The sequence below is a fragment of the Cucurbita pepo genome, chromosome LG11 (genome assembly GCF_002806865.2).
Source record: "Cucurbita pepo subsp. pepo cultivar mu-cu-16 chromosome LG11, ASM280686v2, whole genome shotgun sequence".
Taxonomy (NCBI): domain Eukaryota; kingdom Viridiplantae; phylum Streptophyta; class Magnoliopsida; order Cucurbitales; family Cucurbitaceae; genus Cucurbita; species Cucurbita pepo.
The window spans coordinates 6,411,699-6,433,960 of NC_036648.1; the positions used below are offsets into that span (position 1 = coordinate 6,411,699).

The 22,262-nt window shown below is 38.0% G+C and overlaps 4 protein-coding genes across 9 annotated transcripts; 2 read left to right on the plus strand and 2 right to left on the minus strand.

The window, feature by feature from the left end:
• Positions 1-570: 570 nt before the first annotated feature.
• Positions 571-1,774, minus strand: LOC111805770. The gene is made up of 2 exons (XM_023690990.1): positions 1,547-1,774; positions 571-1,433 (listed from the first exon to the last, which is right to left on the minus strand). Exons 1-2 carry the CDS (start codon positions 1,653-1,655, stop codon positions 910-912), a joined length of 633 nt encoding a protein of 210 aa, XP_023546758.1. The 5' UTR covers positions 1,656-1,774; the 3' UTR covers positions 571-909.
• Positions 1,775-3,269: 1,495 nt separating this feature from the next.
• On the plus strand, positions 3,270-8,900 carry LOC111805771 (protein DSS1 HOMOLOG ON CHROMOSOME V-like). Of its 4 annotated transcripts, none has more exons than XM_023690992.1 (4): positions 3,270-3,447; positions 4,091-4,217; positions 6,350-7,150; positions 7,374-8,900. In XM_023690992.1, exon 4 carries the CDS (start codon positions 7,386-7,388, stop codon positions 8,829-8,831), a length of 1,446 nt encoding a protein of 481 aa, XP_023546760.1. In that variant the 5' UTR covers positions 3,270-3,447; positions 4,091-4,217; positions 6,350-7,150; positions 7,374-7,385; the 3' UTR covers positions 8,832-8,900. The 4 variants fall into 4 exon arrangements, with proteins under 4 accessions (XP_023546760.1, XP_023546761.1, XP_023546759.1 ...); XM_023690993.1 differs by having other exon boundaries at positions 6,350-7,052; XM_023690991.1 differs by having other exon boundaries at positions 6,350-6,740; positions 6,897-8,900.
• Positions 8,901-10,656: 1,756 nt separating this feature from the next.
• LOC111805316 (putative metallocarboxypeptidase ecm14) lies at positions 10,657-16,200 on the plus strand. 2 transcript variants are annotated; one of them, XM_023690326.1, is made up of 11 exons: positions 10,657-10,998; positions 11,373-11,430; positions 11,508-11,618; positions 12,222-12,359; positions 12,903-12,972; positions 13,043-13,098; positions 13,905-14,030; positions 14,165-14,304; positions 15,463-15,535; positions 15,633-15,707; positions 15,795-16,200. In XM_023690326.1, the coding sequence occupies exons 1-11, from the start codon at positions 10,856-10,858 to the stop codon at positions 16,104-16,106; spliced, it is 1,302 nt and encodes a 433-aa protein (XP_023546094.1). In that variant the 5' UTR covers positions 10,657-10,855; the 3' UTR covers positions 16,107-16,200. The 2 variants fall into 2 exon arrangements, with proteins under 2 accessions (XP_023546094.1, XP_023546095.1); XM_023690327.1 differs by having other exon boundaries at positions 10,918-11,002.
• Positions 16,201-16,298: 98 nt separating this feature from the next.
• On the minus strand, positions 16,299-21,151 carry LOC111805315 (pentatricopeptide repeat-containing protein At5g42310, chloroplastic). Of its 2 annotated transcripts, XM_023690325.1 has the most exons (6): positions 19,196-21,151; positions 18,437-18,589; positions 18,255-18,326; positions 17,020-17,203; positions 16,486-16,861; positions 16,299-16,344 (listed from the first exon to the last, which is right to left on the minus strand). In XM_023690325.1, exons 1-4 carry the CDS (start codon positions 21,017-21,019, stop codon positions 17,093-17,095), a joined length of 2,160 nt encoding a protein of 719 aa, XP_023546093.1. In that variant the 5' UTR covers positions 21,020-21,151; the 3' UTR covers positions 16,299-16,344; positions 16,486-16,861; positions 17,020-17,092. The 2 variants fall into 2 exon arrangements, with proteins under 2 accessions (XP_023546093.1, XP_023546092.1); XM_023690324.1 differs by lacking the exon at positions 16,299-16,344 and having other exon boundaries at positions 16,435-16,861.
• Positions 21,152-22,262: the final 1,111 nt, after the last annotated feature.

Here is a 22,262-nt window from a genome sequence, read left to right on the forward strand (position 1 = left end):
GATGCGATTTAAAGATCTTGAGGGGAGGGGTAAGTAAAGCTCAATGAAGGTAAGCCGAGAGCTCAAAAAGGGGTAAGTAAAGCTCAATGAAGGTAAGCCCGAGAGCTCAAAAAGGGGTAAGTAAAGCTCAATGAAGGTAAGCCCGAGAGCTCAAAAAGGGGTAAGTAAAGCTCCATGAAGGTAAGCCCGAGAGCTCAATAAAGGGCAAGTAGTTCAATGAAGGTAAGCCCAAGAGCTCAAAAAGGAGCAAGAGTAAAGCTCAAGATAAGCCCGAAATAGAAAGCCTGAAGCTCAAAATAGAAAACCCAAAGGGGATAAGCCTGCCCAAAATAGAAATAGAAAGCCTAAAGAGGGTAAGCCTGAAATAGAAAACTTGAAGCCGGAACCCTAAAGCTCAAAATAGAAAATTTAAAGAAAATAACACACTTAGTAAAAAGACTAAAGAGGACAATATCTGATTTAGTTTAGATCAAGTTTAGACCAGAAAGGTGTATAATTGGGAATTAACCAACAATATCTGCCGTGTATAATTGCTTAGTAATGCTCTCTAACATGTGAAAAATGAAGAAAGAAGAAGAACACAAGATAAACAAGAACTTTTATTTGCATAAACTCACAAAGAGCCCTAACAGCTAATGTGCTCTCTATGCCTCTCGTTTCCTATCACAGCAGCCAAAGTATGCTGAAGAGAGAAGCTCGGTCAGATATTTCCGAATTGGAAAATTCTAGCTACACTACACAATCCTACATGCGAATCCAAATCCAAATCCAAATCCAAATCCAGAACACATTATGAAAAACTAATCCAGTTCTTTAACCATCTGAATCAAAGTAAAGAAAAGAAATCAAAGATAACGAGAGGAGGAAATCAAGAATTCCACCTGACGTCAAGATCTGATCCCTAATTCTTCAGATTCTTCGGAGTTTTCGAGTCGTGATTTTCCTTTCTCCTGCAGCAATCACGGATTTCTCAAGATTCACTGGCAATGGAGGCTTCTTGTTCTCCTTCGTCATGCTTCGCAGCAAATACCTAGGAGCCGCCGCGCTCTGCTCCACAGAAAACGCCGCACCAACCGATTTCCTCAAGCTATTTGCAAGCTTCTTCGAACTGTGCCGCTTCGAAGATTCGACCGTCACGCCGAGAGTGTATGGAGTCTTGATTTCGGATGCGGATTCGGCTTTCTTTCTCTTAAGCCTCTCGTTCCTCCTCGCAGAGTACTCGTCGTAAAATCTCCCCCGCTCGAACAGAGAACTCGAATTCACGCTCAATTTATCGCCAACTCCGCCTTTCTCAGATTCTTCACATCCTAATTCCATCTTAACCATGCTTGTCAGAGCTCGTAACTCGCAAGAAATTGTCCGATACTCAGGTCGGAGCTCCGTTTCCTGCAGATCCGAAGGACGGATCATTTTCAGCGATTTTGTCAAAGAACCTGTACACAGACAAAAACATAGTAGACCAGTTCAAGAATCGCAAAATTAAACAAAAACAAGAACGATTTTCATCGTAATCAACGGAATATTCACTCGGTTGCTTCCAATTTACCGGGCGGCGTTTGCATCGAGGTTGAGTTCGATTGAGGAACCCGACGAGATCTGAGCCGCAAGGGTGATCTGGCGAGCGGCGGCCTGCGATCAGATCTCATCTTAGACATTGATAGTTGGAAACCGACGGAGAAACGCTATTTTCTTGTTGAAATCTGTGAATGAATTTTGTCTTGTTGTAGGTTCTTGGCGATGGGTTTGAATTGAGATTTAAATGAGAGGAGCGTCCTCAACGGTCATATTTTTTGAACCCTATATGGGAGGCTGACCTGTCAGCCGCGTGTCTATTTATTTTTCAATAAATTGCCGTTTATATTTTATAATAATGCAAATTAAAAGTTATTTTGCTAATTAAACCTATAATTATCATTTAATAATTATTTAATTATTAAACGATAATTATACGTTTAATGTGGCCTTATATAAAAATAATAATTAAATAATTATACATTAAAAAAATGTTTATAAATTAGGAACAATATTGCATTTACCAATTTGAGCATGACTCAACTAGATAATTACACTAATGAATATCTTAAAAGTTGATTGGTACCGGTTTGACTCGATTGGTTCGTATATCCACAAACTTTGCATTTCATATTGATTTTATAAATCCTATTGAGTTGATATCTTGCGACGATCCTATTTTTTCAATTAAAATAAAGTTGTCACTACATGCATGTCATGTCATGAGTACGGGAGGGCCAATGCCTCGATAGAATTCAGATGAATGGATGTTTGAGATGTTCCGACGTTATAAACGATACGTGGGCTCGTTCTTGATGGCATGACTGAGTGAGTTGCGATGGCCAACGACACTCCGTGACTTGGGATGATGTTAAGACATATATGTCATGTTAATTGAGAACCAAGATGAAACGATGAGATGCGACGTTGCATTGAGATACATTGACTTCAAGTAGAGGTAAGATCAAGTCGAATGACTTGTCCTAGTGTAGGGGCAAGTTATGTCGCGCAAACAATTAAACATGCATGCGCAGGCGCTGCCGTGTGTAACCGAATAAGCTTGGATTCTTTACGATGTTCGGTTGGTGAAGATAAACCTCGCCTAAGGTCCGACGAAGCAGCAAAGCTGGACGAAAAATATATATGGGCTTGAGTTCCTCTCAAGGTTGGTCGTTAGCATGTCAATATCATGACACCACACGATTGAAAAAGTACGATTGTGACACTGAACGAATTTGTTAGCTTCCAGCCAATCCTGTTGATCCGAAGAGATGCGATAAAGCCCTCAAAGCTGGTTGTTAGCATGTCAAGATCACGACAGATCACGATGCCGCATAGTTGAAAAAGTACGACAGTGACATTGAGCGGATCCATTAGTTTCCAGCCAACCAACCAATTCTGTTGATCCGAAGAGATGCAACAAAGTTTTCGGATCATTGTGCAATGTCCTAATCAAATGCCTCAGTCCCTTCTTTTCCGCCGTCCTTGTTCCCCATAATTTGATTATGCTCGAAAGACGAAACAAATGAAAGCAAGACTTGTCGGGAAGATACCTCTGCCTTACTTGTTCTATTCTCAGACTGTGCTGAGAGACGCTTATTATCTAACTCTTGATTCAACACACTTCCATTTTAGTGTCCGGATCGACACTCGTATCAGTACCTTGTAATCTTCTGAAAGATCATTACGTCTCACTCCTTCTCGGCCTCGATGCTCACAAAAATTAAGAAATTTGGTTGGATAATATTAAAGATAAAGAACAAAGTGAAAATGAATATCTAAAGTAAAAGGACAAAGGCTTGAACGACTTGTCCCTTAAGGTATCTCGATTCATTTTTTTTCGTCACTAGAAATCAAGCAACAAGCGACTCCCTCGATCGTCCCTGCTCGACGGCCATTTGAAGCTTTTGATCTTTCTCACAACTCTCTCTCCAGGTTCTAAGCTCTTTTTTCTCTCCAATTTGATCTGCCTACAATTTATGCAACATTTCTCAATCTCGACTATGGCTTACAATTTGTTTTGTGAATTGCGATGTATTTGATGGGTTGCTTTATGATTTCTTCTGTGATTCTCTGCAAAATTAGGGGAATACAAAAGAGAACGAACTTATGTCTTTGTTTATCATTCCTTTTGCCTCTAGTTCTCTCTTCCGCGTTTGCTTTCTTCTCTGTTTTAGTTTCGTATTTGCGATCAGCACTCAATATGTTATTCCATTTTTATATTCCATTAGGTTTTATGAGTATACCTGCAGATTATAGAGGCTTTTGGTGTAATTATAGATTATATTAAATTTTCAGTGAGCTTCATATCCGAAATTCGAATTCATGACTATGTGTGCTAAAAAATCTCTAATATATAGGGCGAAATTGAAAGAACAGTGTAAAACGATGTTATCTGCTCAATCCAACTCAATCCCTCTGGGATTGGATTAGTTGATAGTTCAAGTTGGTTAAACAATGAACCCAAGAAATTGGGTGCAGTGATTTGCGTCTACAAAAAGCTTCAACAGAAAAACATGCCTTCAATTGTGTATTTTTCACTTGTTAATGTATTTCAAATTTGTTGCTGATCTATCAGAAAACTAAGGATTTGTAGACCTGTGTGAGCTTTGTGATGGCAACTGAACTGAAAGCAGCTACTGAGGAAGTGAAAGTTGACCTCTTTGAGGATGATGATGAGTTTGAAGAGTTTGAGATTGATGAAGGTATGACTTGTAATTATTTGGTTTCAATTTGCACTCATTTTGTATTTATCAGTGCTTGTTGTGCAATTTCTCCTTTGTTTAAGCCAAAATAATGTGAATGTTATGCAACGGTTTGGATAAGCCTGTTACTGGTGTTATGCAACGGTCTGGATAAGCCTGTTACTGGCTCAATCCTTACTGCTAGCATTCTTCATTTGGATGCCCTATTGTTGTTGTTCTGTTCACTCATTATTTCCTAGTAAATTCTTGGAATCCAGTGTTTGAAAAAAATCAGCTAGAATATNTGCGATCAGCACTCAATATGTTATTCCATTTTTATATTCCATAGGTTTTATGAGTATACCTGCAGATTATAGAGGCTTTTGGTGTAACTATAGATTATATTAAATTTTCAGTGAGCTTCATATCCGAAATTCGAATTCATGACTATGTGTGCTAAAAAATCTCTAATATATAGGGCGAAATTGAAAGAACAGTGTAAAACGATGTTATCTGCTCAATCCAACTCAATCCCTCTGGGATTGGATTAGTTGATAGTTCAAGTTGGTTAAACAATGAACCCAAGAAATTGGGTGCAGTGATTTGCGTCTACAAAAAGCTTCAACAGAAAAACATGCCTTCAATTGTGTATTTTTCACTTGTTAATGTATTTCAAATTTGTTGCTGATCTATCAGAAAACTAAGGATTTGTAGACCTGTGTGAGCTTTGTGATGGCAACTGAACTGAAAGCAGCTACTGAGGAAGTGAAAGTTGACCTCTTTGAGGATGATGATGAGTTTGAAGAGTTTGAGATTGATGAAGGTATGACTTGTAATTATTTGGTTTCAATTTGCACTCATTTTGTATTTATCAGTGCTTGTTGTGCAATTTCTCCTTTGTTTAAGCCAAAATAATGTGAATGTTATGCAACGGTTTGGATAAGCCTGTTACTGGTGTTATGCAACGGTCTGGATAAGCCTGTTACTGGCTCAATCCTTACTGCTAGCATTCTTCATTTGGATGCCCTATTGTTGTTGTTCTGTTCACTCATTATTTCCTAGTAAATTCTTGGAATCCAGTGTTTGAAAAAAATCAGCTAGAATATTTGTAAACTCAATTGCAATAGTAACAATCAATCAAAACAAGTGTTGATTAGGATAAAGAAGAGTTGGAATAATCCATGGTTTTTAAAAGATATGCCCCTTAAGTACTATATTGGATGGGCCTTTTTAAGAATAAAGATATTCAAATTCTCTAGATGTTTGTTTTAAGTCAATATAATCACTTATAAAAAAAAGTGAGGCTTTTCTTTATTTTTCAAAAGTGGTTACACTTACTTGATTGTTTGGAAGAGGATAAAGAATCTTAAGTCTAACATTCAAATCATATGGTTGCTTAACGATGTTGTCGACTGAGACTATGTTTTGAAAGCCATGCATATCCTTTGAAGTCTTGTATATACTTTAAAATGAAAACTGTTGAAGTGATAAGAATGTTTTGGAGTTGTTTAAATGGAGAAGTATAGATCGTTGGTGTGCCAATAATAAACTCTTGGTAGACTGTAAATTTCGATCCTGAAGGATGTGGTCTTGTATTTGCTGCACTTGCATAATATTGTCAACTGAATGTTGCATGTCCTAGACATCTCATTCTGTCACAATGTGATAGCAAAAATTGCCTGTAAGTTTGGAAGTCAAATGAAGGATCTGATGAGATTGGAGTGAACCTTAACTATTCTCATAGGACGACTACTTGATTCTGAGGTTATAACATGTGTCTGCCAAAAAATTCATGAGATATTGTTCTAAGCAGGTAACCACCATGAGGTTTTGAACCCATTCACCCTGGTCTTTTTACTTTTTCACATGCACTAATAAGGCAATTCATGGTGGTTCTTGTTTGCTCATATAGAAGTTGGAACTTCGTAATATATATCATATATATCGTAGTCCTAGTCCTAGCAAGATATTGCTACCAAGCAGAGAATTCAGAGATCCCTTCTTCCATTTCAAAGTTCTTTTGCAACTTAATCTTCTTCAGATTCTGGTGTAAAACTTATTAATCTGCTTCTTGTTCTTGACATAACATTTTTAAGCCGTCTAATACTTTTATAACCTTTCCTTCTGTTCTCATGGGCAAAAATCAATTACAGAATGGGAAGTCAAGGAAGGTAAAGAAATTACTCAGCAGTGGGAAGACGACTGGGATGATGATGATGTCAATGATGACTTCTCGTTGCAGCTTAAGAGAGAACTGGAGAGCAATGCGGAGAAAAAATGAAGAGACACTTGACACTTGCTTTTTTATCTGCCAACATCTATGTTTTATTTGTGCTGTTTGACCCTCAATATGGTTTTATTATGCCTTCTATCTTTGCAATTAGTGTCATGAATATGCTTAGCCTGAATCGGAAACATTGTAAGCATTTAAGATCAGCATATTGAGCACCTATTGACGCAATACTAGAGGTGAAGGGAGAAGATTCAAATTTTATTCGATGAAATTTTATAGAGTCGAGTAATTGTTCCATTATACTAATCAAGGTACCAGTCTGCTCGTTGTGTTTAACCGATTCAAATTGTGAAGTTCTACGCAAAAATTCTAAAATCACAACTCATTATGTCAATTTAATAACCATAACATTTTATACTAATCTTATTCAGGAACATAGCTGACAAGCCATTGTCTTTGTCTGGCAGGCTTCATCCCACCACACCATGAGCCCATCTTGCTGAGTGCCAACATCTTAAGGCAGAAGAAAGGAAAGCCTTTTTTTTCGCTTATTTCTGGTCAGAGCATTGGAAATCCTTTGCAACAAAGCTCATACAGTGATGATGGGGGGAAGAAAGGTAAAGGTAAAGTTCATTTAATTGTTCACTTTATTATCTCCACTGGGTAAAGAAAGTATTGTCCTCAAATAAAGGGAGGGACACTCTAAAAGCAAAAGAAAAAGGTATGTATCCTTCTCATTTGTTTTCTTTCATACTAAGAAAATTAGGTGCTAAATACTTGGAGAAGCTTAACATTAACTAAGAGGACACTCAAAAAGCAAAAGAAAAATGCTCCAAACTCTATCAGATTCATATTGTTGTCATTTGCTTTCTTTCAAACTAAGAAAACTGAATGTTAAATACTGACGATAGAACCTTGCCATCACCATATTTTTTGTCTGCTAGGATTGAACTACCATGGTAACTCAGAAACGAAAGGTGAGATTCAATGTCGGAGGCAAGATATTCGAAACAACAGCGACAACCCTTTCGAATGCTGGTGAAAATTCGTTATTCAAAGCTATGTTGGATGGTGCCTGGACAGCACAATACGAGGAATTTGGAGAATATTTCATTGATAGAGACCCTGCTTGCTTCCATGTCCTTCTTCATCTTCTTCGAACTGGTCAGCTTCTTGTTCCTCCAACCATTCCCGACACGCTTCTCTTTAGAGAAGCTCATTACTATGGACTTCTAGACCAGGTTCGCTCTGCCAGAAGCGTCGAGTTAGACGGTGAAAATCTCAAACTTGCATCCTCCATAACTGGTCGAACTTTGTTGCAAGATCATTCATTAATAAGAGCAAGTGCCAATGGTAGTTGCTCAATTGCCAATGGCAGAGTTTTCCATGTCTACGATTGGATGCTCCAAGAACTCTCAATTGCAAATCTTGATTATATGAAGATTGTGGACATGGAGTGGTATGATTCAACAAGCATCTTAATCAGTGGCCGAAAGCACTCAAATCCAAACACTGGTGGCGATGGTGGCGGTGGAATTGGTCTCTTCAATCCACAAACTGCTAAACTTCAACATAAATTTAAGCTCACTCAAACTTCATCTTCTTCTTATAGATCTCATGGAGGAGACAATCAATTTTCAAGAACAACACCCGGAAATCTAGCGATCAACAACTCAAACGACAAAATATTTTGTTGCTGTAAACATGATTCATACACAAAGGTGGGTGGCATTGGAGCTTGGGATACAACAACAGGGCAGCAGATTGATTTCTTAGAAGGTGGACATAACAGTGAGCTTCACAACACCTTCAAGCTTCAATGGCTGCCAAGTAACAAGTGTTTAGTAGCAGCAATACGTAGCCCACAAAGCAATAGAATAAGCATATTTGATCCAAGAATGAAAGAAATGCATTCAGGTCATTGGGAGCACAATCCATACAAACTGAAACATCGAGGAGCATTAGTAGATGCAATGGGGATTGAGGAAATGAACTGTGTCTGTGTAATAGACGAGAACGGTTTTTTCGGTTTTTTCGACTTGAGAGGGCTCGGAGGTGAGTCCCAAATGAACAGAGCTTGGTGGAGCTCTGAAGAAGAAGAGAAAAGGGAACGGTTCCCTTTGCCAGGGGAGATGGTGCACATTGTAGCTGGTGGAAAGCCGAAGCTGGGATGGCATGGAGGGAAGCTGTTTTGCTCTACAAATAGTGCCATTTCAGTGTATTGTGGGTCTGGATTTGAATGGGAATTGGCTTCTCAAGTTGAACCCAAAAATGGAGGATTCATTCAGGACTTCTCCATTGGAGGGGACAGGTTATTTTCACTTCAAGCTTTGCAATTTAATCACTATAATATCAATGTATGGGAGACACCACCGTCGCCCTTGCCGCCGCTATTTATATAGCCAATAAGTTATTGAACTGATTGTTGTTTTGAGAAACTTTTTAAGCATATTATATTTTTTATTTAGTCCTCCAAGTTTCTCAAATTACATTTTAGTCTCTTTTGTCGGGTAGTTTGATTTTTTTTTTTTTTAAAAATAATAATACTTTAGTCGTTGAGTAAAATAATATATCATAATATATCATCTGATGACGTGTCAAATGTTGAATGAAAGAAGTATGTACTAGAAAGTTTTGGTTGTACTCTCTTTTCATCTTCTTTCTTTTCCTCCTCTTTTGAGGTTGTACTCTCTTTTCATCTTCTTTCTTTTCCTCCTCTTTTGACTGCTGGTGCCTCACATCTTTGATAGTTGTGCTAAATTCACCATCATTCGTGGTAATCGGTAATCGCCTCCGTTGTCTTTAATTGGTCATCTTTAATATGTTAAGTAAACCTAGCCAATTGAATTTAAGAACGATTATGAACCTTTAAACTCCTGAATCACAAATGTTAAAACCCTCAAATTAATTTAAACTGATCACAAAGGTTAAAACTCTCAAATTAAGATGATTTCATCTCGTGAAAGAACATAGAATGGATTTTTGAAACGTAATAAAAGTATTTTTGATTTTTTTTTAAAAAAAATAGGTATAGTTAAGTATTAATGAAACTTTTAAATGGTATCTTTAAAACACTATTGAAATAAATATTAACGCTTTCCATACAAAACTAAATTTAAAAAATTAAAAAAAGGATTGTTTTAGAAAAAATGTAATGAAAAATAGTATTTTTATTAATTTAGCGTTAAAATATATAATTTTANTTTTTTTTTTTTTTTTTTTTTTTTTTTTTTTAAATTTAAAAAAAGATGGACCAAACGAAATAAGGAGAAAGATGGGGGACCAAAATGCAATTATAACATTTTTCTCAAGACAAAACGCACATTGCACGAGAAATCCACAAAAACTCTTTTTCTCGCATATTGATGAACAATGTCGGATTGAACAATCGTGCAGCAGCAGCAGCAGATGGCCCTATCAGTTAGCTGTTCAAATTCTTTCTAAGAATGTTTCTTACAAAGCTATTGGGGATGATAATTGTGAAGCCTGCATGATCCACAGCGTTCAACCTGCTGAAATTTCCATTTCTTTTCCCTTCTTTTATTTCATCATTTCCATTAAAGCTTTGCAACAATGGATCCTCTGTTGAACTCGAACTAAACCCACGATCTACTGTCCCCTGTTTCTGCCGTATGGGTCGCTCTCTCTGTTCTCTCTTTCCCCTGTTCTGGATCTTCTTCTGCTTCTTCACATGTTTCAATTGTCTTCTCGTTACTGCTGAGGATCCTGACGGAAATAGATTAACTCCAATCAATCGCGATCTTTATCATTCTAGGTTTGCAAGTCTTCTGATTCGGATTCATACACTTCTTTCGTAATTTTACTGCATCGATGATCGTTATCGTCGCTTTTCTCTCTGGAATTTGGGCATTTCATCATACAAACTGTATGCTGATTCTCTGTTGTAATTTTCGTTCTGGAATTTTGATTTAGTGGCTATTTTAACGAGTCTGATACTGTTCTCTGCCGATCCAAGTGTTTGTAGGGTTTCATATTAGGCCATTTATCTTTGTTGAAGATTAACTTAGCAGTCATGTGGTTTGAATGCTTTCAAGGTCTTTTTGTAATGGTGATCTATTCATTTAACAATGGTGTACTTGGATTCTTTCTGAATGTTTTCCCATTTTGTTGGATGATTGGATCTTGCAGTGTTGATTTGATGAAGGAGATAAAAGCTTTGGTCCATCGACACCCTGATAAGCTGACTGNTATCAGTTAGCTGTTCAAATTCTTTCTAAGAATGTTTCTTACAAAGCTATTGGGGATGATAATTGTAAAGCCTGCATGATCCACAGCGTTCAACCTGCTGAAATTTCCATTTCTTTTCCCTTCTTTTATTTCATCATTTCCATTAAAGCTTTGCAACAATGGATCCTCTGTTGAACTCGAACTAAACCCACGATCTACTGTCCCCTGTTTCTGCCGTATGGGTCGCTCTCTCTGTTCTCTCTTTCCCCTGTTCTGGATCTTCTTCTGCTTCTTCACATGTTTCAATTGTCTTCTCGTTACTGCTGAGGATCCTGACGGAAATAGATTAACTCCAATCAATCGCGATCTTTATCATTCTAGGTTTGCAAGTCTTCTGATTCGGATTCATACACTTCTTTCGTAATTTTACTGCATCGATGATCGTTATCGTCGCTTTTCTCTCTGGAATTTGGGCATTTCATCATACAAACTGTATGCTGATTCTCTGTTGTAATTTTCGTTCTGGAATTTTGATTTAGTGGCTATTTTAACGAGTCTGATACTGTTCTCTGCCGATCCAAGTGTTTGTAGGGTTTCATATTAGGCCATTTATCTTTGTTGAAGATTAACTTAGCAGTCATGTGGTTTGAATGCTTTCAAGGTCTTTTTGTAATGGTGATCTATTCATTTAACAATGGTGTACTTGGATTCTTTCTGAATGTTTTCCCATTTTGTTGGATGATTGGATCTTGCAGTGTTGATTTGATGAAGGAGATAAAAGCTTTGGTCCATCGACACCCTGATAAGCTGACTGTATGTTCTTGTTGTTGGTTCTCCTTAATTCAGGCATGATGCTTTGGTTTGGTTACTTACTTTAATTATTTAAGCAGATAGAGACAATGGAGGCTAGAAATAAGGGCTATTTTGCAGAAATTCCAGTTGTTACATATTGCCATGGGAGGAATAAAGTTAATGACATGTCAAAATTCCGTATACTTCTTGTAAGTTTTGTGTTGAATTGCATACTCGTTTGATCTTCTAGGCTTTTATTCTTGTAAGATCTCACGTCGGTTGGAGGGGAGAACAAAACATTCCTTACAAGGGTGTGGAAACCTCTCCTAGCATACGCGTTTTAAAACCGTGAGGCTGACGGTGATATGTAATGGGCCAAAGCGGACAATATTTGCTAGCGATGAACTTGGACTGTTACAAATGGTATCGAAGCTAGACATCGGCAGTGTGCTAGCAAGGACGCTGGCCCTTGATGGGGTGGATTTTAAGATCCCACATCGGTTGGAGAAGGGAACAAAGCATTCCTTATAAGGGTGTGGAAACCTCTCCCTAGTAGACGCGTTTTAAAACCGTGAGGCTGACGGCGATACGTAACGGGCCAAAACGGACAATATTTGATTGCGGTGGGCTTGAGCCGTTAGAATTCTCTATGGATAGGCTTCCTGCCTGTGTACTAAATAGGCTTACTTGAGAGATCAGTTCTTTCCATCTTTTTTTCTTTTCTTTTCCTCTCTTTAACGATTAAGCGAACATGTCATCTCAGATTGAAAATTGCTGGTGTTCTTGACAGATGATTCCTCCTTGTCTTCCAGAGTTTTGGACAGCATGGAAGGGAGCTCATAACAACAGAACTTGCACTGAGAATTCTTTTAATCTTGAGTGAAGAACAGCTGCTGCCCCACATGGATCGAGCTTCCTTAAGCAACACACTTGACAAGCTTGTCATTAAGGTATGTATGACAGTCCAAGCTCCCCGTTGGTAGATATTGTCCTCTTTGGATTTTTCCTTTCGAATTTTCCATACCCTTATAAAAAATGTTTCGTTCTCCTCCCCAACCGATGTGGGATCTCACGCTATGTGTGAAGGCTGCAACTTTTTACATTGATAAGTGGAATAAATTAATGGCGTGTAAAGTTTTTGGTTCTATAATTTTAGGAAAGTTACAGATAATCACTCAGGATGCCTTCTCTTCCAGCTAACCTCTGGCTTTCTTTTTAAGTAGCAATGAAGTCCATGCAGTTAAGCCTGCATTGTAGTTAATACCCACATTTTTCTGCTCTTAATACTTGGTACTTGTGTTCATGCTTGAGCTTGAACATTGATCACCTCTATATTATCAAGTTCTTCGATGTGGGTCGTGACAGATCGATTGATTATTAATGTATGGCCCCTTTATGGAAGAAATCTATGCTCTAACTGATATTGGTGCTTCAAACTTGAATCACATTTTTGTGTATGCATAAATGATGTGCTTGCTTATGTATGTTGTCAGATGGTGCCAATGGAAAACTTAAACGGGCGCAGGCTGGTCGAGGACGGGGATCTATGTGAAAGAAGAAATGGTAACGCAGCTGGTTTACTCCATTATATGGTCATACAGGGTCTCATGCCTGAGTTTGTGTTCTATGGCAGGGAGAGGTGTTGATTTGAACAGGAATTGGAGCGTCGATTGGGGTAAAAAGGAGAAGGTTGGTATCTATCTTCTAAGTAGCACTATGAAAAATGTACACGAAGAAGAGTCCGTTGGAGAAGGGAACAAAACATTCTTTATAAAGATGTAGAAACTTTTTCCTAGTAGATGCGTTTTAAAACTATGAGGCTAACGACGATACGTAATGGGTCAAAGCGGACAATATATATTAGCGGTGTGCTTGGGCTGTTACAAATGGTATCAAAGCTAGTCACTGGACGGTGCGAGACAGTAGTCGGAATAGAGCTAGACCCTCTTCATAGTAAACATGTTTTAAAACCGTGAGGCTGACGGCGATACGTAATGGGCCAAAGCGGACAATAGATACTAGCGGTTGACTTTGACTGTTATAAATGGTATCAGAGCCAGTCACCGGAAGGTGCAAGACACTAGTCGGAGTAGAGCTAGACCCTCTACATAGTAGATGCATTTTAAAACTGTGAGGCTGACGACGATACGTAACGAGCCAAAGCGGACAATATCGGCTAGCAGTGGGCTTGGGTTGTTACAAATGGTATGAGAGCCAGACATCAGACGGTGTGCCAACGAGGACGCTGGCCCCCAAGGGGGGTGGATTGTGAGATCCCACATTTGTTGGAGAGGGGAACGAAACATTCCTTAGAAGGGTGTAGAAACCTTTTCTTAGTAGGCCCATTTTAAAACCGTGAGGTTGACGGCAAAATGTAACGACCCAAAGTGGACAACAATATCTACTAGCGGTGGACTTGAGCTGTTATAGCCGTTTGGTAAGGTTTTATATTTCTCTCTTCAATTCCAACATTTTAGCTCTCCTCCCTGTTGCAGGATTATAATCCTTACGAGGAAAATCCTGGATTTGCACCTTTCAGCGAACCAGAAACTCAAATGATGCGAAAACTTGCCTTAACATTTGATCCACATATATGGGTCAATGTGCATTCAGGCATGGAGGTAAGAAACAATACTAACTAATTGAATGAAAATGGAACTCAAATTGTGTGTGGCATTCAATTTTGAAAGCCATTGCTGAGAATTTTCCATGCACATTTCATACAACTTGCTGCTTTTGATTCTCACTTCAATAGGCTCTGTTCATGCCTTATGACCATAAAAACACAACTCCTGATGGCCAAATTGTTCAACAAATGAAACTTCTGCTTCAAGAACTCAACAATCTCCATTGCCACCAGCGCTGCATGATTGGATCGGGCGGAGGTTCGGTCGGGTTAGTTTACTTCTTCATTAACTCTTTCTTTATTGTTTAGTAGGTAGGAATGTTCATGAATTGAATCGAGTTTGGATAATTTTTCGGCCCTAATTAATTGTTTGAATTGTAAGTTTTTTTTCCAACCCAAACAACACCGGTCAAATAATAAACCTAGTCCAACCCAACCATACCTTTTATTTTTAAACATTATTAAGATTTAAATGACAATTTAAGAATTTATTTTTAAGTGCTTTTAGAGAATAAATAATAAATAAAATAATTATGAAATTAAATATATATCTATTTATTCAATAAAAAAAGTATTTCTTTTTTCAAAATTAACACTCATCAACTAATTTCACCCAAGTTTTTCATTTATTTCAATTCAATCTAATCCAAATAAGTTGATGATCTTATCCAATTATTCCTAATGGATCAAATTCTTTGAGTCATCGATTTTTTCCGTTACCATTTTGTATACATTTTAAATGTATTTTAATGGTACCTTAAAATGTTCTATTTATGATTTTTTTTTTTTTTGTCCTTATCTAACTTAGATGGGTTAATATCAAATCTAACATGACATAATTAGTTGATAGATATCGATTGATTCGAAGTAAATAAAAAAAAAAAAAAAAAGTGTCTAACTAGATAAATAATGTGGCATGTATCAATCAAAGCAAACAAGCAGATTATAACAATTTATACTTGATTTCATTTGAAATAAACTCAAAATCACCTTAAATTTATTCTTCTTCAAAGATCCTAACAAAATGATAAGAAAAGTTATCGTGTAATTATTCTAAATAAATAGAGAAAAATAAAGTGCACAAGAAGATTAAAATCCACTCATATTTCAATGTCTTTAATATTATGATAAATCTCATGTTAAAGAAGTCATAATGTCTTGTAAAAGTTATATATTAATGACTTTACAATTAAAGTTGTAAGCTTTAATTGATACAACTTCTCCCGGTAATGGGTATTTTTAAGAGTAATTTAAACACTAAATAGACAACTATCTATTATTTTGCAAGGAATCCAAACTTTTAGAGATGCCTCTTGGCTTAGTCTTGAAGGCTAATTGGTTTGAAGTTTTTGGTCTTTTAATTGAGAATCCCTTAATTATTGATCTTTGGGTCTGAAATACTTCCAGCATAATTGTTGTTTGTTAAGGTATCTGGCACATGGGACAGCCACAGATTTCATGTTTGACAAAGCAAGAGTTCCCATGGCTTTCACTTTTGAGGTCTGTCAAATCTGAACTGCTATCTAAACTTGCATGAACTGATATTGGTTTTGGCCTTAAAATAAGCCTCTCTATACTCATCATGCTATCATATCAGATATATGGATACGAAGCTGCCTCACCAAAAGACTGCTTTAGAATGTTCAATCCCACAGATCCCACTACCTTCAATGTATGTGACATCTCCTGCTATCTATCTGATCACTAAATGTCCATGGAAAAATCCTTAGCTGAATGAAATTTTCTTCTTTGTTTTTAGAGGGTTCTCGGCGACTGGTCTGCTGCGTTTTTTACAATCTTTAAGCTCGGTCCAGAGTACCTTGACAAGACCGAGCTCCGTTCAAGGGGCAACTTAGACAAGCTGGTGTCGATTGATGATTATCTTGAAGGTTACTTGATTGAGAGGAGTAGCAGATATGGGAAGAAGAGGGAGGTGTTTGAGCTAGGGATGCAAGAAATGAGAACTTATTTTAGGCTATTCTTGTTGTCGTCAGTCTTATTGATGTTCATGTTTTGTTCCAGACTTTCTAAGAACAAGTTTAGACCACTTGTTTCTGCTATTTCCCTTTGACAGATACATTCAGAAAGATGTGTTTAGTTTCTGGACTCCATATGTTTATTGCCACACCTACTCTAAACAAGCACAGATGATTGAATTCTATCGACCTATGTCGAAGTTTCTATCTTTAAACGATACAAAAACAGACTGATTTAACAGATCATTCAAAGAAAGAAAAGAACGGAAAAGAACTCACATATTGAGGTCCTTGGATCAATGATTTCTTCTGCATTTTACTCAATATTGCAACCTATCAACCTACGTCGAAGTTTCTATCTTTAAACGCTACAAAAACAGACTGATTTAGCAAATCATTCAAAGAAAGAAAAGAACTCACGTATTGAGGTCCTTGGATCAATGATTTCTTCTGCATTTTACTCAATATTGCAACCTATCGACCAATATCATTAAACGATACAAAGACAGACTGATTAAGCAGACCATTCAAAGAAAGAAAAGAACTCACGTATTGAGGTCCTTGGATCAACTATTGCTTCTGCATTTTACTGTATGACATAAGAATGGTGAATATGTTATATAAACAATAATACAAGAATTATCAATAGATGGGAATTTGCCTGGCGTTTCTAAGACCGGCACCTGGCGGCCGGGTACGGTGGAGCTGTATCATTTAAGGGGTGATTGGCAGTTCTACTTCAGAAATGTCAACTTTTTGCTGATAGTATAATGCCATACTATTAGTGTAAGATCAAACCTTTCTCTTCTCCAAGTCATAAGAAATGACTCAGAGCTTGAATAGGCAATTCCTGCAAAACCATTCCAGGGCAGACACAAAACATTAATTCATGAAATATGAGCATTAATTCATACATTAATACATGAATTCCCAAGAAATTGTGGACTTTGATACCAATTAATTATGAAACTGTCAAGAACATCACATCTTGAAGCCTCCGGTACGTACCTATGAGTATTGGTTTGATAAACTCCTGCAAATTTGTTCTACAGAGTGCATAGATACATGATCAAGCGGCCAACTATAAGCTTAGTGTACGCTTCATGTATTTGAGGGCAGACCGCAACATGGCTCTGGCCTTTCCATCAGGAGTACATCCAGACAAAATCATCTCTTCATACACAGCCGGAACCTGAAACTCAAATAATGTACTTTCAATCTTTAACATTCTCTCTTTTTCTCTATTTCAAAACTGAGAATTGAAAACATGAAATTTGAGGTTGCCGGGTGATATGAAACAAAGCACAGGGAGCTGTAGAAAGCAATTTGTCACAAGTTTCTATTCGATGATGTGTTCGTATAAGAAATGAGAAATGCTGCAACCGGGACGACTAGCAAAAGCTAAGACATCAAAAGTTTTTCATCCAATTTGCAAAACTAGTCCAGCTTCATTTTTTAATATTTAATCTTCACAATATCTCCCTAAAAAACAACGGAAAACATTGTAGAAGACATTGAGTAGGCTCCAATTTGATGAACAATCTGAGGTCATATTGTTGAGAATTGTTGGGAGAGGAGTCCCATATCGGCTAATTAAGGGATTGATCATGAGTTTATAAATAAGAAATACATCCCCATTGGTATGAGATCTTTTGAAAAAACCAAATGCAGCAAAGTCATGAGAGCTAATGCTCAAAGTGGACAATATCATACCATTGTGGAGGGTCGTGGTTCCTAACATGGTATTAGAGTCATGTCCTTAACTTAGACATTTCAATAAAATCCTCAAATGTAGAACAAAGGAGTTGTGAGACTCGAAAATGTAGTCAAAAGTGACTCAAGTGTCGAACACAAGGTGTACTTTGTTCGATAGCTCCAGAGAAGAAGTCGAGTCTCGATTAAGGGGAGGTTGTTCGAGGACTCCATAGGCCTCAAGGGAGGCTCTATGATGTACTTTGTTTGAGGGGAGGATTGTTGAGGATTGTTAGGAGAGGAGTCCCATGCTAATTAAAGGGGTTGATCATGAGCTTATAAGTAAGGAATACATCTCCAATTCTCCATTGGTACAAGGCCTTTTGGGAAAACCAAAATCAAATCCATGAGAGTTAATGCTCAAAGAGGACAATATCATACCATTGTAGTGGGTCGTGGTTTCTAACACATATTTGCCAAATACGCAAAATTTATGCATAAAATAACATGAGCAAATTATGAAAAATAGCTGTAGGGTTATATTCTTCTACCTTGTCAAACTTTTCAACACGAATCAAAGCTTTCATAAGTGTTGTATATGTGACAACGTCAGGCTTCACATCCTGCAGTAGAAGGTAGGACCAAATAAGTTCGAATGATGAATGGATAAGCCTTACTCTTGATATTAAGAATAAAAAATATGAAAACGTTATTGTAAATATACTGCACCTACATTTTCCTTCATGTACTGCAAGATTGTAAAGGCTTCAATGTCTCTCCTATCCTCGCCAAATGCATTGATCAATGAATTAAGAGCCAAGAGACTGGGTTTTAGTCCATCTGATCTCATGACTCTATATGCATTTACTGCCTGCTCTGACAAACCCTGCCAAATGATAAAAATGGAAGATCACTAAATGGATTTTCAAGAAACAAATTAAAATATATACGTAACACCCAAGCCCACCGCTAGCAAATATTGTCATCTGCGCTTTCCCTTAAGATTTTTAAAACGCGTCTGCTAGGGAGAGGTTTCCACACCTTTATAAAGGGTGTTTCGTTCTCCTCCCCAACCGATGTGGGATCTCACAATATATTTGGATATATAAATTTTATAATTTCAACCATGATTCAGGAGGCGAATCTCGTCATGGTCCAATGAAAGATGAGACTTTATACAAAAAAAATATTACTCAGATACAAAAGCTCCAAATCAGATGGTATACTGGCTGTATCATGTTATCAAGCAATGAAACTATATATAAAATTATTTTGTTCCAAATGTTTCCATCCATTTGAACAACAATATATCAGAAAAGGAGAAAAAAAGTATGAACTTATGAACAAGTAACTTATCAATACATGGGAAATATGTTCCAACAGTGGGTATCTTTTTATTGGAACTTCAGCAGTGAATATCATCATCGATTTTTCAAAGAAGAATATGTATACCAAACAATTTGTGAGATGAAATGCGGGAAGGATGACATACTTTTTGAGCAAAGGCATTGATTAAAGCATTATACATTGTTGAGGATGGTTTCAGTCCAGCAGACTTCATGGCCTCCAAGCACTCAATGGCGTCATTAAACCTTCCAGATTGTCCATATATATCAACAAGGGTAGTGTATGTTATCACATTGGGAAGTAAGCCCTGACTCTGCATCTTTCCTAACAAGATTTTCACCTCGTCCCACTTTTCCTGCTCACCTAATGAATTGATCATAATATTATACGTTGTGGGACAAGGAAAGTAACCACGTTCCTGCATTTCTTCGAACAACTCTGCAGCCCTTTCATGGTATCCGTGCTTACGATGACAATCTATAAGCGTGTTCCAAGTAACAACATCTGGTTCGATCCCCTCGGAGAGCATCCGTTCGTATGTTTCCATGGCATGATCAACACAATTGAACTTCCCAAACGTATCAATCATGACATTGTAAAAATGCCTATCAGGTTTGACATTGCAGTTCTTCATTTCCCTCAAAACTTCAAACGTTTTCTGCCATTCGCCCCGGTCACGATAACTAGCTAAAATCCTACTGAAAATGAAGGTATTAGGCTGTACATTTCTAGCTTCCATTTGTTTCAACAATTGTCTTGCACTTTGCCAACTCCCCACATTTGCATATGCATCAACGAGAAGACCATATGTGTGCTCATCCGGTGATAATCCACTCTTTTCCATCTCTGAAACAATGGATTCTGCCTCTTTCAGAGAACCCTTTTTAGCATAGCCTTTAAGAAGAGCATTGAAGGCCTTAATCCTTGGTTTCAATCCACCTTCCTTCATTTCCTCAAAGATAGCCTCAGCTTCCTCTGTCCGCCCATAATTTCCCAAAGCAGAGATAATCGCAACAAACGTAGAAGTTTTGGGGTTTAAACCACTCGCCTGTACCATGGACAAGAAATACAGAGCTCGGTTAGGATCTCCAGCTTTCGCGAAGCCCAATATGATATCGTTGAGGAGCTGCCCATCGAGTTCAATTTTATCAGACTCAATCTCTTCGTAAAGCTTTTGCAAGATTGGAACATCAATCTTATTGGTGCGAGTAAGCGACTGAATAATCAAACTATAGTTGACAAAATCAGATTGATAACCATCCTGTCGCATCCTAGATATCAAATTGAGAGCCTTCTCCGAATCGTTATTGCGAGCACAGGCACCAATGAGAGCATTATACGTTAATGGGGTTAGGGTTTGGCTCTGGGAGAGAATGAAAGCCTCATAGAGCTTCTCAGAGCGGCCAAGAGCATGAATGAGAATCGAGTAAAGCAATTCGTAAGAGAAGCACAGATTATGCTTCTGAAGCCACAAAACAACCGCGTAACCTAGCCCAATCGAAGAGGAAGAAGCGCAAAGAGACTTAAGCAGAGAGTGCCATAGAGGCGCCGGCACGGCCCTGTAGGTCTCGGCAAGCTGGAACTCGGTAGGGTCAAGGGAGGTCGGAGAAGCCTTATCAGACTCAGAATCAGAGTCCAAAACAGAGTCGAATTCCACCTCCGAATCGGAATCGGACTTCGGATAAGCCGGAGACCGGGAAAGGAAGTCGAGGAGAGGAGTGAAGTCGTAACGGCGACTCTGAAAAGAAACGTGGTCGTTTTCGAAAACGTCGAGCTCGAGCGCGTCGGATGAAGTGGAACAGGTGACGACGGAGGAGAAGGAGGTGGTGGAGGCCGCGGCGGCGGAGATGATGGGAAATGAGAGGTGGGTAGTGATAGGGGGGTTCTGGTGGTGGAGGAAGACGGTGGGAGAAGGTAATTGAGTTGCAGGAAAGCGAGTAGAGAGAGGCAATGGTGACAGAAGAAGCATGTTATCGGAAAATTGAATCTGGTGATCGGGAAAGTTGTGAAGGCAGCGGCGGCTCCAGAACGCAATCCAAACGAAGGCTGAATGATTCCTGCCGCCGGCAACCCAAGTGAAGAAGAGATTGACAATATATGGCGCCAGTTTATTATCCTAAACGTCGTCGTTCGGTTGAAAATTGTCTCGTCTTCATAATATATGTAGTGTTTGTGAATTATATAACATTTAAATCTTGTCATATCATTCCAAATTTTATATATAAGTCTCATTAATAAACATATCTTTTCCATATCGTCATCAATCTCACGGGCTTAAAGTGCGTCTACTAAAGAGAGGTTTCCACACCCTTACAAGACCCCTTTCGATATTGTCCGCTTGCTTTGGTTTGTTACGTATCGCCGTCAACCTCACGATTTTTAAATGTGTCTACTAAGTAGAGGTTTCCACACCCTTGTAAGACCTCTTTCCAACCGATGTGAGATCTCACAATCCACCCCTCCCATGAGCCTAGCATTCTTGCTGGTGCAATCCCTAGTGTCTAGCTTTGATATAATTTGTAACAATCCAAGCCCACCGCTAGCATATATTGTCCACTTTGGTCTATTACGTATCATTGTCAGTCTCATGATTTTAAAACGAGTCTACTATGAGAGGTTTCCACACCCTTACAAGGAATGTTTTATTCCCCTCTCCAACCGATGTGGGATCTCAGAGTTAATCATAATAGTGAGAAAATATTTGCTCCAACTTTAGTTCTTGCTATAGCAAGAAGATACTCTCGCTTTCATGATGGTTCTATCTCTTCGCTTTAGTAACCTAATCATAACTATCACTCAATTTAGATTATGACTCTCACTAGATTATTAATACATATTTTGTTCTAGTTAATCACGACTCTCGCTCATGGTTGACCTATCACTCTCTCGCTCCATAATCTTTGGCTACCACTTTAATTATTTAATAATATGATCATGTTTTGATATTGCTTCTTCCAAAACTACGTGGATGTTAAGCGAAATTATGTTAACTATTTGCTTCCGAGGTTGAATTGACGATGCTTGGATATTGAAACATGATTTTAAATAGATAAAACAATGTGTCACAATTGACATAAGAACACAGACGTCTCAAGAGTTTAAAAAATAGGAGAATAAAATTTTATAAATACGCAAGTAAATAAAGACACCAATTACAGTCTAAAAAATTGATGGTTAGATCATTCACCCGACCCGACCCGACGACCATGAAA

Bases quoted from the DNA above. Each gene is read 5' to 3' on its own strand.
- LOC111805770 (XM_023690990.1), bottom strand. From the start codon at position 1,655: ATGTCTAAGATGAGATCTGATCGCAGGCCGCCGCTCGCCAGATCACCC. The intron at 1,434-1,546 runs GTAAATTGGAAG...GTCTGTGTACAG, and splicing joins CTCGATGCAAACGCCGCCCG to GTTCTTTGACAAAATCGCTG.
- LOC111805771 (XM_023690992.1), top strand. From the start codon at position 7,386: ATGGTAACTCAGAAACGAAAGGTGAGATTCAATGTCGGAGGCAAGATA.
- LOC111805316 (XM_023690326.1), top strand. From the start codon at position 10,856: ATGGGTCGCTCTCTCTGTTCTCTCTTTCCCCTGTTCTGGATCTTCTTC. The intron at 12,973-13,042 runs GTAACGCAGCTG...GTTCTATGGCAG, and splicing joins TCTATGTGAAAGAAGAAATG to GGAGAGGTGTTGATTTGAAC. The intron at 13,099-13,904 runs GTTGGTATCTAT...TCCCTGTTGCAG, and splicing joins ATTGGGGTAAAAAGGAGAAG to GATTATAATCCTTACGAGGA.
- LOC111805315 (XM_023690325.1), bottom strand. From the start codon at position 21,019: ATGCTTCTTCTGTCACCATTGCCTCTCTCTACTCGCTTTCCTGCAACT. The intron at 18,590-19,195 runs GTATGTCATCCT...ATCATTTGGCAG, and splicing joins TCAATGCCTTTGCTCAAAAA to GGTTTGTCAGAGCAGGCAGT. The intron at 18,327-18,436 runs GTAGGTGCAGTA...CTTCTACTGCAG, and splicing joins TGCAGTACATGAAGGAAAAT to GATGTGAAGCCTGACGTTGT.